This window comes from Pollicipes pollicipes, unplaced genomic scaffold (assembly GCF_011947565.3).
Source record: "Pollicipes pollicipes isolate AB1234 unplaced genomic scaffold, Ppol_2.1 Scaffold_7231;HRSCAF=8579_pilon_pilon_pilon, whole genome shotgun sequence".
Taxonomy (NCBI): Eukaryota; Metazoa; Arthropoda; class Thecostraca; order Pollicipedomorpha; family Pollicipedidae; genus Pollicipes; species Pollicipes pollicipes.
The window spans coordinates 32,083,015-32,099,270 of record NW_023597034.1 but is presented as its reverse complement, the minus strand read 5'-3'; the positions used below and the strand labels follow the sequence as shown (position 1 = coordinate 32,099,270).

General features: G+C 53.8%; 1 protein-coding gene across 1 annotated transcript; it reads right to left on the bottom strand.

Moving 5' to 3' along the window:
• Positions 1-5,219: 5,219 nt before the first annotated feature.
• Positions 5,220-6,084, bottom strand: LOC119110011 (pectinesterase inhibitor 10-like). Its single transcript, XM_037233758.1, has 2 exons — positions 6,071-6,084; positions 5,220-5,745 (listed from the first exon to the last, which is right to left on the bottom strand). Exons 1-2 carry the CDS (start codon positions 6,082-6,084, stop codon positions 5,220-5,222), a joined length of 540 nt encoding a protein of 179 aa, XP_037089653.1.
• Between the last annotated feature and the right edge of the window lie 10,172 nt (positions 6,085-16,256).

The window sequence follows — 16,256 nt, the reverse complement described above, 5'->3', positions numbered from 1 at the left end:
GGATAATTCGGTTTCCTTTTCATGTTGAATATCATATATTATCCCAATCTGCCATTCTAATGGATACACACACACACACACACACACACACACACACACACACACACACACACACACACACACACACACACACACACACACACACACACACACACACACACACACACACACACACACACACACACACACACACACACACACACACACACAACACAATACACACACACACACACACACATGTATATATATATATATATATATATATATATATATATATATATATATATATATATATATATATATATATATATATATACAGAAGTGACAGCTCAATTGATTACACAGCAGCTGCTGTCACTTCCGTATAAATCATTCGGTCAACGTTCCACTGGTCTTGCAGATCATAATCGGGTCAGGATATCATAATCAGATCAGGGCATGACACGTGATGTCATGTAAAGTACAATGCTACCAAAACATGACTATATTTCAAAAACAAATCCAGCTCACATGACAGACATTGTTCGTGATAAGACGTTCGTGCAATAAAGCAAAACATCTGGAAGCAAACAGGTACACGATAACGTGGCAGTGTATTTTACATGGTGCGCATGAGAGAAAGCACACAAGTCCACATAATGGTTGCAGGGGGTACGCAGAACCAATGACATTTGATGATTTGACAGTCCTAAGATTAACAAAATGTCTGCTTCGTCCGAATATGGAAAAATGTCAATGTTGAGGCAAATGTCAAAACAAATGAATGATCCCGGATGGGCAGAGCGTCTGGGTTGGAAGAAACGTTTCCTCTACGATCAGCCTTCAAAAATGATTTTGTGCTCTGCGGTGCTGTCTGCTCAGGTTTGAGACCATATATGAGGCGCCACACAGAGTAAAACAATATTTATAAACGATTGCAGACGGAGCAGTTGGAAAGCTTGCCTTTCAACTGAAAATATTTGCACTTCTTTGTGGTCATAAATTGATATAAGATGAAAGCAGTTTATAGATACAAATATTCCACCTGTCACCGCAATTATGTCCTCGCATTTCTGTCTAAACATTGCTGTGCTTCGCGTAGAGCATCAGACCTGGGGCAACTCTGCATGGCCTGCGCTCTCTAGTACAGCAATATTTGAGAATGTCTCATCATTCAGTAATCATTTTCTCCAGCCCAGAACTTTCGCCCATGTGAGATCTGTGTCCGGATCTGGGATCTGGATCTGAGTCATTTTTTTCGCCGTCTGCGGAAAAATGTCTGTTAATGCCCAAGATCGTTTGCCGACGCATACACGGTCATATCACTACAAGAAGAAATTGTCCGTTGTAAGCTGGGACACTGGCATATTAAATTTTCCTGGCTCTGAATACAGCTGATGCATCCAGCTGTTACCGGATAAGAGCCTGGTGACCGAACAGAAGCCCTTACTTGTTTTTATTTACCTTTGTAACAGATAATACCACAAATCCGTGACTATTTACACCTACCAAAAAATTAGGAGACAAGTTATATCAACTATTAACTACCTTCCTTCTCAGGTCATATCGAGGATCACGGAATGTCGTTTTGAAATTTTCAACACCTAAGCATCACCCACACACTTGGAAATAAGCCGCCACAACTGCACTTTCCGTCATAGCTGAGATCAATTTTGTTTTCACGTGCCCTACGCAGACCCGAGGGCTGTTGACAGTCTACAGTTGGAGGTGTGTCACTGTCAGCCCTCAAGGCTGGGAGCGGTCTGAGTACGCGCGTGCTCTCGTCCTACGCACGTGCCCTACGCACACCCGAGGGCTGTTGGCAGTCTACAGTGGAGGTGTGTCACTGTCAGCCCTCAAGGCTGGGAGCGGTCTGAGTACGCGCGTGCTCTCGTCCTACGCACGTGCCCTACGCACACCCGAGGGCTGTTGGCAGTCTACAGTTGGAGGTGTGTCACTGTCAGCCCTCAAGGCTGGGAGCGGTCTGAGTGCGCGCGTGCTCTCGTCGTGGTCCGCTGGCCATTTAGGGCTAAGGTCGGCTCGAAAGGAGGCGGATGCCCCGGTCTGGTCCTGCTCGCAGCCACGGAGGTCACCGGGTCGACCTTCGGTCACGGTCCGCCGGTGTGCCTCCGTTTTGAAGTGCTCCGTCACCTGGCCTTTTGAACAGCCGTGACAGGATGGACTAGTTTTGAATGGACTCCTCTGATCTTATCTCGGGTATTCTATAGGACATTATCTGTACGGCTCATTTGTGTACTATACTTGAGTGTTGTCTTGGAGTTTCTAGACAGCGTCATACTCACACACCAGTAGTTATTTATGCGGACCATAGTTGTTTTTTTAAGACTCGATCACTAGTGACTGCTTTATGCTTAATAGACATGAAATGGGACATACATCCTCGTACTTCTCTTTTTACGCCTAGTCAGGATATTCAAGCCGTTTGTAGTAGATTACTAAATAAAAAGATGATGTTGAAGTTTGTAATCGCGTGGCGAAAAAACATAACAATGTTCTCCTCAGACCCGATTAAGCCCGAGGAACACCAATGCTTCTTTCGTATTTCAAACAGCCATGGATTTTGATAATTCAATGTTCTGAACAAGTGGATGTACCGACTGAAGAGCGAATTTTCCATGTAATTTTCCATGCAATTTTCCTGTCAGCGCGTTTACCTGCTGTGTAATGTTATCAGAATATGTTGATGTCTCGTAACCCAGTTCCCTTCGTTTTTATGCACATTTTGGTCTGCTTTGGCTGCAGCACATTTTGGTTCACTTTGTATCTGTTTGAATGCGTCCATTTTTTATTTAGCATGAGTGTGAAGGAACAACAATGTATTTTCCTTTTCTCTATGGCTCAAAGGCTCTATAAAGCAATGGCTTTTCCATAGGTATCTAAAAAGCGCTGCCTACGGCTTCTAGTCTACAGTGATGTTCTGAACGTAGTCGCTTGCTATTAAGCAGAAAGATCAAGAAAACCGCTTTCTGTAGAACATATTTTGTTTCACATAACTGCGATGAAATGGAAGCTCGGAACCTATTTTCAACCCATCCTGAAAATGCTGGGCGCTCAAGAGTATTTTCAGTACCCTTGCATTGTTTCCTTAGTTTCTTGTCGACCTTTCTTTCATCAACCACGAAACCGCCGTCGCTGAGGAGCCTGGATGGTCAAGCTTCACTAGTCCCCACTCATCCTGCCAATCTGCTCGCGTCAGTTAAGCATCTTTTTGTCGGTTTATTGACCAGCTTCCGTTCTTACCTCTCCAGGTACGGTCGCGTGAACGTGTTGCACTGGCTGCTCTGGCAGACCGACCAGATGCCGGCTCCCACGCACACTAGCGCCGCCCGGGACCGGCTCAACAACGGCAAAAACGGCGTACTAGCGCTTCACTATGCCGCCGCTAGGGGATGTCTGGACTGCGTCCAGCTTCTCATGGAGTCTTCGGCCGACTACAAGTAAGTGGATGCGGTTACGGTCTGTTTTCTAGCTATCCAGTTGATGACAGGTGCGCGTCGGACCGTGCGGAAGCGTCACTCGTTTTTATGACGTCACGAGCGTCACGCGCTAAGGGATGCGCAGTGGAAAACCGACTGCTGCGCCCCGGGTGCAGCGAAGAGTCCGCCAGCCGCTCTTGTCAACAACTAAGCAGCGAATGGCATACCGATGATAAGATCGGTCGAGGGTGCGACAGCAATGCAGTTATTTATAACGTACGCTAAGGTGGCCATGGCCTCGCACGTCACTAGGAGTACAGCAACTCTGCTACCTCTAACTACCTCTAACTCTCTACCTACCTTCACCACCTGCCTCTTCCTCTCGCTAACTCTGCTCTACCGTGTGCCTTGCCTGGACTCCTGCTTCTGTCGGCGAAGAGCTAAATAAAAATATCATACATTTCTCTTTGGCAGTGCGTTTCTTAGTATGGCCGTACATGGATTTAGCAGGAATCTGCTTTTTCGTTGTCGTTTTTTTAAAGAAAGAAACTGTTACGCTGGCAAATGCGTTGCAAGGACGATGCTGACTTAAATAACTATCGTTCATGATATATACCCTTCAGTAGCAGCTTCTCGAGTTCATGAGTGATGTGACGAATAGACTGCAAGGAAGATTTGAACTAAATTAACAATCGTTCACGACGCGCGCACACACACACACACACACACACACACACACACACACACACACACACACACACACACACCACAAACACACACCACACACACACACACACACACACACACACACACAACACACACACACACACAAACACACACACACACACACACACACACACCCACACACACACCACACACACACCACACACACACACACACACACACACACACACACACACACACACACACACACACACACACACACACACACACACACACACACACACACCCACACACACACACACACACACACACACACACACACACACACACACACACACACACACACACACACACCACACACACACACACACCACACACACACACACACACACACACACACACACACACACACACACACACACACACACACACACACACACACACACACACACACACACACACACACACACACACACACACACACCACACACACACACACACACACACACACACACACACACACACACACACACACACACACACACACACACACACACACACACACACACACGCAAGTGTAATCAAGTTGTAACTTTTAGCTTCGGGCGAACAGCGAACTGTAGGGTGGTAAAATGTTGTCTATCATGGGAGTTCATGCGTCATTAAATGGGCCGACAACCGGATGCTTGTTTGACGTAAGAATAATCGTATTAGTTGTTGCTTTATTTTCCCCCGACATACTATTTACAACTAACAAAGCGGCTTTAAACCGATAGCCCTCTGGTGTCCCCGCATTTCCCTTCTTCGGAATCCTCTCTCCCCACCCTCTCATCGGCGAGGGCATCGCCGGCCACTGCTTCCCAGATCTGCCGCCAGAGGCGCCGCTGTGCTCTGCCGGGTGGCGCGGCGGCCGGCCGCTCCACGGCCGCGCGCGGCATCCCTCGCAGCATCATCTGGCGGTCGGCGCCGCCCAGTTCTAGTTGAGTGGCTCAGTCCACCGTTACACGCCTGGCGCGCGGTGAAAAATGACACCGACGCCGGTGGCGCGCTCCGAACGCCACTGCGGAGGGAGGCCACCAGCAGGCTGGGAGGGGCTCCCAATCAGCGTTGGCGACGGGGTCACGGCGCCGGTCCCACGTCGCCGTCGGTCGTCACCGCTGCGGAGCTGCTGGGCTTGGGCTTCGGGCTCAGGGAGCCGCTGGGCTTGAGCTCTGGGCTCAGGGAGCCGCTGGGCTCGAGCTTCGGGTTCAGGGAGCTGCTGGGCTCGAGCTTCGGGCTCAGGGAGCTGCTGGGCTTGTGCTCTGGGCTCAGGGAGCTGCTGGGCTTGTGCTCTGGGCTCAGGGAGCTGCTGGGCTTGAGCTCCGGGCTCAGGGAGCTGCTGGGCTCGAGCTTCGGGCTCAGGGAGCTGCTGGGCTTGTGCTCTGGGCTCAGGGAGCTGCTGAGCTTGTGCTCTGGGCTCAGGGAGCTGCTGAGCTTGTGCTCCGGGCTCAGGGAGCTGCTGGGCTTGAGCTCCGGGCTCAGGGAGCTGCTGAGCTTGTGCTCCGGGCTCAGGGAGCTGCTGGGCTTGAGCTCCGGGCTCAGGGAGCTGCTGGGCTCGAGCTTCGGGTTCAGGGAGCTGCTGGGCTCGAGCTTCGGGTTCAGGGAGCTGCCGGGAGGGCTGGTTGATACTGGCTCTTTGTGCAGGCGGAGGTGCCAGGTAGATGTCCGGGGTGCCGAATCCCGCCTCAAAGTTTGGATGCTTGTGTTTGGTACTGGATATGGTTAGGAAAGAAGTGTTTGAAGTCATCCCTAGTCCACTAAGACCTGTCAAATGTATGTGCTTGAGTGAGCCGATAAATCTGTTTAAACGAGCGACCGGATACACCTGCTCATTACCGGTCTAGAGTTCAGAAACGGAAACAGCTGCCAGTTATGGCGTTAACAGCAAAGCTAACAGATTCTTTTAAAGTCACTGACAAGCATTCCCGCACTGAGACTCTGCCATGGGTAGGGATGATGCTAATAAGCTTTACAGCTTCATACCTTGCTAATGAACCGAAAATTACGCCTGAGCCTCAGCAGTGCGCACGCTGACCCTATCCCGAGCACGACCTGGCAAAGCTGTCACACGACGTCTCTCCCAGCCTGGCTGCTGAGCCTGTGGTTCCCAAATCCCAGCCGAGCGCCGATGTCGGGCACGCGCGCGCTCGCGGCGCCCGCGCCGCCGGCCGCTGGCGCACGCTGGGTGAACCCCGCCCGGAGCCGTGCACCGTCTGTTTGTGTCGATAATTGGCGCCTCCGTCCGGGGCAGATGGCCGGACGCTGGTCCGGTCGCGCGCCACCGGTGCCCATCTGCATACAGGGCGCACTGCCCGGGGCTGGCCGCCGCCCCGCTGGACGCAGGCGATCGGGCGGGCAGCTCGCCGGATGTCCGCGGGCACGACTTGGGGGCGGGATGCGCTCTGGCGGTCGGACTTCAGTGCGTGCGTGTTTGTTTCGCTCGCTGCGCGGCGTGATTGGATCGCCGAAGGCGGGCCTTGATGACCGGGTACTGAGGGCGTTATTACCGACACCATGCGGCGATCAGTGGCGCGTCTCCTCCCGCTCTCTCACCCGGGAGTGTATCTGCTTTCTCACTCAGGGAGTGCTCCCAGCCCTCTCGTCCGGAACTGTTACCAGCTTAATGAGGATGTGACGTATTTTTCTACCCCATGATCATGGTATACTGTACAATCAAACCCAAAGACGCACACATTTAACATCTCCCATTATCTGGCTTACAGTAGGCCTTATCTGTAAAGCTGTCGCACTTGGCTGAAGAGCGTTGCCACTGTTCCAAACATGCGCGGAGAGCTGGCAATGTGGTGGATGCTCTCAGACTCAGTCAGAGGAAATACCGATGGTACACAGAATAGTGGCACATCTACTGAGCCACGGTCGGAAATCCATCGTCCCATCCGCCTCCTCCTCGCACCATTCCCTACCGACCTCGCCGCCGGCGGCGCTGTTGACTCCCGATGACCCCCGCTGACCTCCGCTGACCTGTCTGCTGATCCGCGCGTGCTGCACGACTCGCTGCGCCGAGCGAGCGGTCGCCAATGGCGTGGAACTCGGGCGGGCACGTTCGCGGGCAGAAAGTGTGAAGCGTGCCGGCTAGCGGCGGCGGCGGCGACGGCGGCGGCGGCGCGGGGAGGCGGCGCAGCGAGGCCAGAGTGCAGCGCGGCCGCGATGCGGGGCGGCCGCGATTGCCGCGTGACCTGCCCTTGGCCGGCCCAGGAGCTGATCTGCTCTTGCCACTGGTAAGTCGGCGCCGGCGGCGCATCGCCGTCCCCACAGGTCAGCGGTTGATACTGCGTTCGCTGAGGAGCATTACGTTTGTGGTGAACGTGGGCTGGAGGGCCGGGCGCCCAGAGCGCTCTGCGTTTGCTGCGCTGCGGGTTGGAGATCGTGAGAGGTTTTGGGGCGGGACGCTGTCGATGCAGGTTTTCGGCTTGGCAAGTGGTTTTCGTGTGTTCGTTTTTGCCGGCGTGACGTGAGCAGGGATCTGAGAGCGACCATATGGCGTCACGTCACGAACGTGCTCGGCAATTGCGACGAGCATGTGACGCAACAAGGAGCCATGAGTTGACCGCCGTTTACATAGTTTTCGTCTAACCGTGGTGATCGGAGGAACCACGTTTCCGTTCAGAAATATCGGCGGTGCTGTTGTAAGGCCGGTCTCGCTATGCCAACGCCTCTCGTCGTAGACTCCATGTGCTAGATCCCTGAGGCCTGAATAGATAGACCCAAACGATATTCTTACGCTACCTACACGGGAAATCAATTAGGATATTACTGACCCACTGATCTTGGTTGTTGAGGTGATTAATCTGAAGTAATGTTAACGCATCGACAGTGGAGAGGCCAAACATTTGTACCACGGTACCAGCAGCTGGCACTGTCTTTGTCGTTGGTGAGGAAACGGCTTGCGGCTTCCGGCTTGTTTTGGCTGCATTGCAAGCTGGCGATATTGGTCTACGTCCCCCTAACCATTAACAGATTGGCAAGAAAAACAGGGTTGACTTTTCGCTTGAATATACGACCCGACTGCGGTTTCATGAACAGGTAAAGGGCGGTGGAAATAATAAGGTTGTCATGTTTCATGTCCTCCATTTATACAGCCTGCTTTATACTGTGTGTCATAGATCTGCCATCAGCCATCTGAAATATAGCTGTTTTTTACAATGTGACTATCCAAATGCTTGTTCGTTTGATAAAAACCATACCGTCTGGCGCACAATCAAAGCGAATATAATGGCCTCGGCTGTCGTTAAAACCACTCAGCTCAGTGAAAAGAGTACAATAAGGATATCTACCAAAAGCCATGCTCCAGCGCGCCTGCCGACGCCTTCTGAAATGAGACTCTCCACGTTCAAAAAGACGGGTGTTGGTCTAAAGGATATTGGCTGCCGGTAGCCACCACATCCGTCTTTCCTAACGACATGCCGGCCATTTATTCTAGACGCTTAATGAACACCGGTGTTGGTCCGGACGATCGGGGCTCGCACCAGCCAAAATGGGCCAGGTCATTACCGGGATGCACAGACTCGCGCCGTGGGCCGACCAGGCTGCCATCTGTCGGTGGCCGGGCGCACTTCCTACCCCAGCACCGCCGCCGGCCGCCGGCGTGTGATGTCATACTCGTCATGGTCGTCCGATGACGTCACTTGGTCGCGGCCGGATCTTTTGTATGCACCTTTCCCACGGGTAGCCTCATGAGTCGTGCCAGATGTGGCCCTCGGCCTGGATGACGACCCACGCCCTGGCCAAGCATTCCGGGTCCGGTGGGACATCCGCAAGGGCGGATTCAGGCCACTACCTTGGAGGAGGAGGGAGGGGGGGAGGGGGGGGGGAGCAACTAAAGTTCGAAGGGGGATGGATCCAATAAATTATCCTGATTTAGAAAAAAATCGATTGTTTTTATCCTTACTTATCAGGGTGTCTTTGAAAACAGCCTTTCTTAGTGAAATTTGCTCGCTGCATATATCTCATTTTGCTCACCCTGGCCACCTAAAGAGGGGCATGACCCAGTTGGGCCGCTTGAACCCGCCCTGGAGATGGAGCATGCGTGAGGTCTGGCTAAAAATTCCTGAATCCCAGGCCATGCCATCCGACCGTACTCCAGGTCCAGTACGACGGACCATGCCGTGGGTCTGTTCCCTCAAGGTCACTCAGACCAGCCTTTGTTCACGTTCAGCTTGGTTTGGTTTGGTTTGTGTCCCAGGTACGATACCATGAAGCGTACCTTTGGTTTGTCTTCTCGGGCTCGATCAGGCCAACCACACCGCAGGTCCGTGCCCCATGTCTACGCCAGACTAGGATTAGTCATAATCAATCTGAGTCGTACAAGTATGCCACTTAGGTCCTTCTCCAAGCCCCATCAGACAGACATTATTACTGTTGTTGGAATTCATGACCGCATTTGATAGCTTATGTCATTGAGCGTCGAATATTCTTACGCTGATTCACGCGGAGGCGATGAAACCCTGCGCCGGGTGTCGGACTCGAACCCCACACCTCACGGTTGCTAGGGAAACCCCTTCCCAACTGTGCCACATCTTTCCCTCACATGACCTACAACGCACGTGTCTGTGAGCCTGGTCCGGTCAGGCCCCCCACGCTGCGGGTAAGTCCGCGTCCCAGGTCCGCCACCGGAGGCAGGTTTGCCTCCCAGGTCCGCCGCCGGAGGCAGGTTTGCGTCCCAGGTCCGCCACCGGAGGCAGGTTTGCGTCCCAGGTCCGCCACCGGAGGCAGGTTTGCGTCCCAGGCCCGCTGCGCCGTTCGCTCGGCCGGCCGCTCGTCACGGTTCAGCGCCCTTGCATGGCCAACCGGTCAGCCACGGCCGCGCCCTCGGCGCCGGACGGCGGGCAGGGCCGCCTCTGCAGACGGCAGGAGGCCACTGGGGCAGCCGCCGCCGCTGCGCCGCCGCGCCGCCGCGCCGCCGCGCCCCAGGCCTTCGACCCAGAGTCGACTCGTAATCAGCGACTCTGATCGGGCCAGATGGTTTGCTCGCGCCGCTGCATGCCCTCGGCGCCTGCCTGCCTCCGGTGCCTGCTGTCGGCTGCCGGGTGGAGAACCCGCCGGGGTGGTGATTGCTGCTGCTCATGAGAGAACATCGGAACGTTTGCAAGGCGGCTTTAATGGCACTTTGCGCCTTAGGGCTCTGTGAGAGGGCTCTCTTCGCCGAAGGGGTGAACACGGACGGCTGGAGATATCAGCAAGGTAATCAGTAGCTTCTAACTCGAGCGACGATTCGTGTCGGATCCGTAGCAAAGTTTCTAGCAGGTCAACTGACAACTGTCATCCAATTTCATCCTCATGATGAAATGAAATATGCATACGAACGGTTGTATCATCAGTCATAACCAAAATCCCTGGACAAATTATTAAGCTGAAGACGGGCTAATTAGGTGGTGCATTATTCATCAATCATCCTGTTTGCGGAAACCTGTGAACGAATTCAGCATGTTAGGTGCTGTCAGAGAGCTCGTTTGGCGAATTATCATATACTTGAATATGATATCCCATCGCGGAACACGGCATAAACACACATTATTATCCCTTCAATTATGCGTTCTTGTTTTTCCTTGGCGGAAATCTGTACAATATAATTCTCAAGTCGATTTCACGTATAGTTCCGTACTAAAAGTTCTTGCATATCGAGTGCTGCCTGATTTAGAACAATGCTTTTCTCTTGATATTTCTTCGACTTTCCTGAAGCTTGCAGTGTCCATTTCGTAGTGCCGAGGAACAGCCGACTCCGCCAGTACACAGACTCCAAGCTGGCTTCTCTCATTAAATCACTGTAATGAGCGCGGAAACACTAAGGAAGGTAAACAAACCCATGGTGAATACGTGATTGAGGGAAAGCGACTTTGAGTGTCGCGCGCACACTTCTCGAACGCATTTGCGCATTTGCCACGCTGTCCCGCCCGATAGCAGCAGCATCCTGACATGATGGTGTATGTCCACCGGCGACTGTCCGCGTGTCATGTGGCACATGCGAGTGTGAGCGTCCGAAAATGAAGGTGGCCCAACTCTATTTAAGGTCTATTATTTTCAGACATGACCACAGGGTTAACACCAAACTTTCACCAACTGAGCCCACCTGTCCCCCTGTTCCTACGTCCATAATGCACCTCGCGTCCACCGCCGCTAAGAGGAAAAAGTGAGTGAAAATACACCAGATAGGTGTGATGTAACAGTGGGGTGTCCCTGCCGGGCGGGCGGGGCGGGGCGGAGCCGCCGCCGCCAGCACAACGGCTCGGTACGGCACCTGTCGTCCAATGTGACGTCGGGACGGCCGCACGGCGGCGGCAGCGGCGACGCACCGCCGCCGGAGTCTCGCGGGGATCGAGCTGCGGTAGAACAGGAGTGTGCTGTGCCGCTGTTTGTATTGGAGTAGCCTTTCAATGCATTCGAAGCTTGTGTGTCTGGCAGGAATACAAATTATTTGCATCGAGATCTCTAACGTACAAAGCACAGCTCTAATCAGCTTCAGATCAATGCGCCTGCAGAATCAAAACGGGCTGAAAGTGTTTCTCGAAGTCTTGACGACAGCCTGTATCGACGCGTTCGTACTGAAACGATCTGTGTATGACAGACCATTTTGTTCGTCATTTCCAAATAGCGTGGCACCAACGTGCCAGAAGTTTTTATCTCAAAATTGTAGCATGTTTGAAAAAGTGTCGTATATTTTACAACGCTCATCGCCAGTAGTGCCTGAGAAGCTATAACCCACAACAGTCATAACCATTGTCTCCGCATCGCCTTGTCTTATGTCTCCAGTCATACCTGACCACTGACCGCTCAAAGTATATGCTACTGTACTCATCGTCGCCATCGTTCGAAATCCAGGAGTGTCCGCACCCCACCGCTCTCCATAACGCCGCGTCACATCCGTCTTCCATCGCTCTGAACGCCAACGACATCTGTCCGCCCGCGGAGGTCTGTGCACGGCGCGCCGCGGCGGGTTCTCCACATGTGAATGCGCTGTGAAAGTGCACAGCAGCGCTCGAGTTCGAAGCTCAACGAGCCGGCGGCCCGGCGCGACCATGCCTGCAACCCGAGAGTGAAACTGTGGCGGGGTTTCACCATGCGCCGGCGCCATTGTGCTCTTGTTTTGAGCCCGGCCGCGGGCCGCGGACGTGGTTAACCAGCGGGCATTTTTTGACCCATTCGGCCGACGGCAGCGCCCCAGGCGGATGTGGGGAACGGGCGGCGCGGCCAAAGTTCGTTGACCGCCGCGACGTGGCCGGCCAGCGTTCTGCCATGGGACTCGTGGGCGTTTGCCAGTGTCTGTGTCTCCGGTTCCACTGTCTGTATCTTTGGATATGTACTTGACTGTGTGGGGTGCGCACCCAAAGCACAGGGTTTTTCTCGCGCTCTCTTCTCTCCTCTTTTGCGTTTTTCTTCTGCCCTCCATTACGTTCCTTTCCTCGCTCCGTTGTTGCACAGCACCATATATTTGCTTGTAAGCAGGTTGATCTGACTCTTTTCACTGTTTTGCCTTCGCTGTGCTCTTGCCTTTATTTCCCCATTCCTCACTTATTCCCATGTACGCCATCGTTCCCTTCCATGTCCCTCTCCTCTGCTTTACGTTTATGTCCACCTCTCCCCTTTACTCCCGTCCTCCCCATATTTCCTTCTAGTCCTATCCTCTCTCTCAATAACCTTTTGTTTTTCCTTCCCCTCTCTCTATCTCTGCCCTCTGTCCGGATCTTCTCACTCTCCGCCCTCTCACGCCGCGCTGTCTGCCGCATGTCCGTCTCCCGCCTCGCCCCAGTTTCCCTCTGCACCTCTCCTTCCGTCTGCCCACCTGCCTGCCGCCCAGTCGGGCACTCGAACCCTTTGTTGCACGGCCCACGGCTGGGTGAATCGGCGGCGGTCTCTCGCCCCACTGTGAGCGGTGAAACCTCCTCGTCGGCTGCGAGCGGCCCCGGGCCGGCCGGCCTCGACGCTCGGCCGCCGCCCGCGCCGCCGGAGCCGTCTGGACGACCGTCACGGACCAGTGCTCCTCTCAGATGGCGGTCCGTTAGCCGACGCGAGACCATTTACAAAATCCGATCAGACCGCAGACCCAGTGGAGGCGAGCTGGGCGGATGCATGCACCGACGCTGTCACGATGCGTTTTTGGAAGCATTGGTAACGGGAGGCGAGTCACCTAATTGCGGCGATTGTCAATAATCGCTCACTCGGGTTTGTCGCTGCTTGTATCAGTCGGACACCGCAGCCATTGCAGTTATTGGCCGCACAGGGTTTAATCATGTGCGCTAACACACACTCTCAGTTGTCACACGAACGGAGAACAGAGCAGTCATCTGGATTGATCGAAGGCGCACCTTCATTCACATCTGCTACCTCCCGGATTCAGGTCCGTCTCTTGGGGCCACACACATCGCCAGGAACACTATCGGCCATTCCGTTTCCTTGTTTGTGACGCTGTCGCAGCCAGTACCCCCTTTGTAGGGCCCTCCCTATCGCTGGACCCAGCCTGTCAATTACGGATGCAACCACAGACCGTGTCCCCCTCCGGCGACCTTGTCTAATCAGGGCTGCCGGCATATCGCCATCCGTTCCCGTGCGTCCCGGCCAGGTGTCCTCGCGTATTTGCGGCCGGCTGCCGGTGGGCACACCCGGCCCTTTTGGCGGCCACCGGACGACCCGTCCCCCTCCGCACATAACTGTCGCATCACGAGCCATCGGCGCCCGCCGGCCCCGCCCGTCCCGTTACCATGGCGACAGCCGTGTGCGGCCCCGGCCGCACGTAACTACCGGGGCGCGGTCGGCGATGATTTGGATTCCGCTGGCTGGGCGGGCGAAGGCCGTGTGCGGGACATCCAGAGCACCACGGGTGGCCGTCGGTGATTCTGTGGCTGTCGGCAGGTGCTCTCACGCCATTTCATTCCTCTTGTCCCGTCTCCTTCTCGTCCAGCTTATCGGAATATCTCTAGCCAGCTCGTCTCGCATCAGCGGCTCTAAGCCTTTGGAGAGCGCAGACTGTGCTGTAACCTAAGTGGTTGTGATTAGTTTTATGGCGTGGAAACACGCACCATCAGGTAGGAATTATATAAATTTGGCGGCGTATCGCAGCACTTTCAGCTGCACCATATGTTTGGCTACGCCTGTAAAAAGCAGGAACAAATGGATGCAGGTCTGAATGGAAAGCCTGCTCACTACTGGCGAACGAGAGCTTCGAAGGCTGCGAGCAGCTGCTGGTCATCGATTTCCTTGTGAATTCTTAATGAGCAATGAACGATTACTTTCGGCTGGTGCGAGAACTCCATCACTGATCATTGCATAGCTCGCGCTTAAAATATTCGTTGAACACACTACTGTCCACATGCTTCGGGTAGTGGCGGTTTTAAATCGAGCCAGCACCTACACCGCACCAGAAGTAATTAAAAATGTCACCTCGCCGAAACGCAACTATAAACAAACGAACGACAAGAAGCAAACAAACATCAATAAAGCAATGTCATGCCGATTCCGTAATCGCCATTTTCAAAACAGGCCTAGCGGGCCATTATGCGCCCTCGCAACAGAAACTATTCGACTTGTGCGTTTGCGCATCTCTGAGCTGATACTTCCATACACATGGCTCCACCTTCTAAGTGCAGAGTGCTGCCAACGTTACTAGTTTGTTCGCCACATTGTTCTACGAAGCTTAGATGTTTGAAACCTGATGGTCACGTGCCTATGGTTTTCGGTAGTTTTCGGTAACAACATCGACGCTGGCCTCCGTGTTTTGTAGTCTTGATCTGAAGGGGTTGCAGAAACACGAGTGCCTGGTCGCAACACTATCCCATTGGCCACACCCTGTTGTTGCCACAGTCGCTACATCCGCTGCGTCGCAACCGTCCCAGTGGCGTTACGTTCGGTTGCATGCAAAAGCCAGACCACCGCGGTGAGCACGCTTGTCAGAAGTCTCCACTGGCCCCCGTCCGTTCCAGGCGGTCGGTCGGGGACTGCTTCGCGACAGTGTACCATAGCATCGTCTCCGACTCGGGGAGCATCGTTCGAGCATGCTTTCCGACTCGCCATGGCGTATGATGTGAACATGCGTATGCCGATGCGTGGGGGTACATGCGTGCGCGCATCGCATGACGCTAAATATGAAGCAGGGTGCGGGGTTGTTCAGGGAAAGTGGCGTGCCATTTGCGTTTAAGAACGGAAAGTGACTATCATTGTACATTTGACCACGCCATAGAGCCCGAGAGATATGCCCGACTACCATTCATCGCAGTAGGCCGACATGTCAAGTCGACGAGCCCGTATGCTTACTCGCTGGGTCCGGTGTCTCGACGTGCTGATTCAAATTGCCACGCTTTTGACTCAGCATGCCAACCATCCCGCCGGGGTCCGATCCGATAGCTCAGTCGGTCAGAGCGTCCGGCTTCCGATCCATCCATCTCTGGCGTAGTGGATTCGAACCGCTTTAGGCGCTCACTATTTGCTCTTGACAGAGATGGCCTGCGCCCGGTGGCAGCGTTCGAGCTAAAGGTCAGGTGATGTTAGGGGAGAAAACGGACCGTACTGAGCACTGCAGCGCGCTGAAATTTTGCCGCCAAATGCTTCTGTTGACCAAAAATTGCACGTTAGGATGGCAAAGACCAGGACTCCCGCAACATGCACTGCTTGGCGTGATCTATGATCCCAGAAATCCATCAGCGCAAGGCGGTCGTGCTGCATCTTTTAGAAAACTAACTGATATCTCTTCCTTGACTCAATGCAATTGACAACTTGACTCAACACAATGTCCTGTACACTTGCAACTCGGTCTGTTGACTCGACATGCCGATGTGATGACTCGATATGTCGCTCCGCCGACAGCGCATGTGGCCGCGCAGACCCAGAATGTCGCACCATATATTCGGTATTCCACACCACCGACTCGGGATGCCATACCGCTGACTCGTTAACCCATACCACCGGCTCGGTACGCCATACTGCTGACTCGGTACGCCATGCCGCTGACTCGTTACGCCACACCGCCGACTCAGTATGCCACACCGCCGACTCTGTGTGCCATGCCGTTAACTCGGTACGCCACATCGCCGACTCAGTATGCCACACCGCCAACTCTGGGCGCCATGCGGCTGACTCAGTAGGCCATACGGCTGACTCGGTACGCCATAC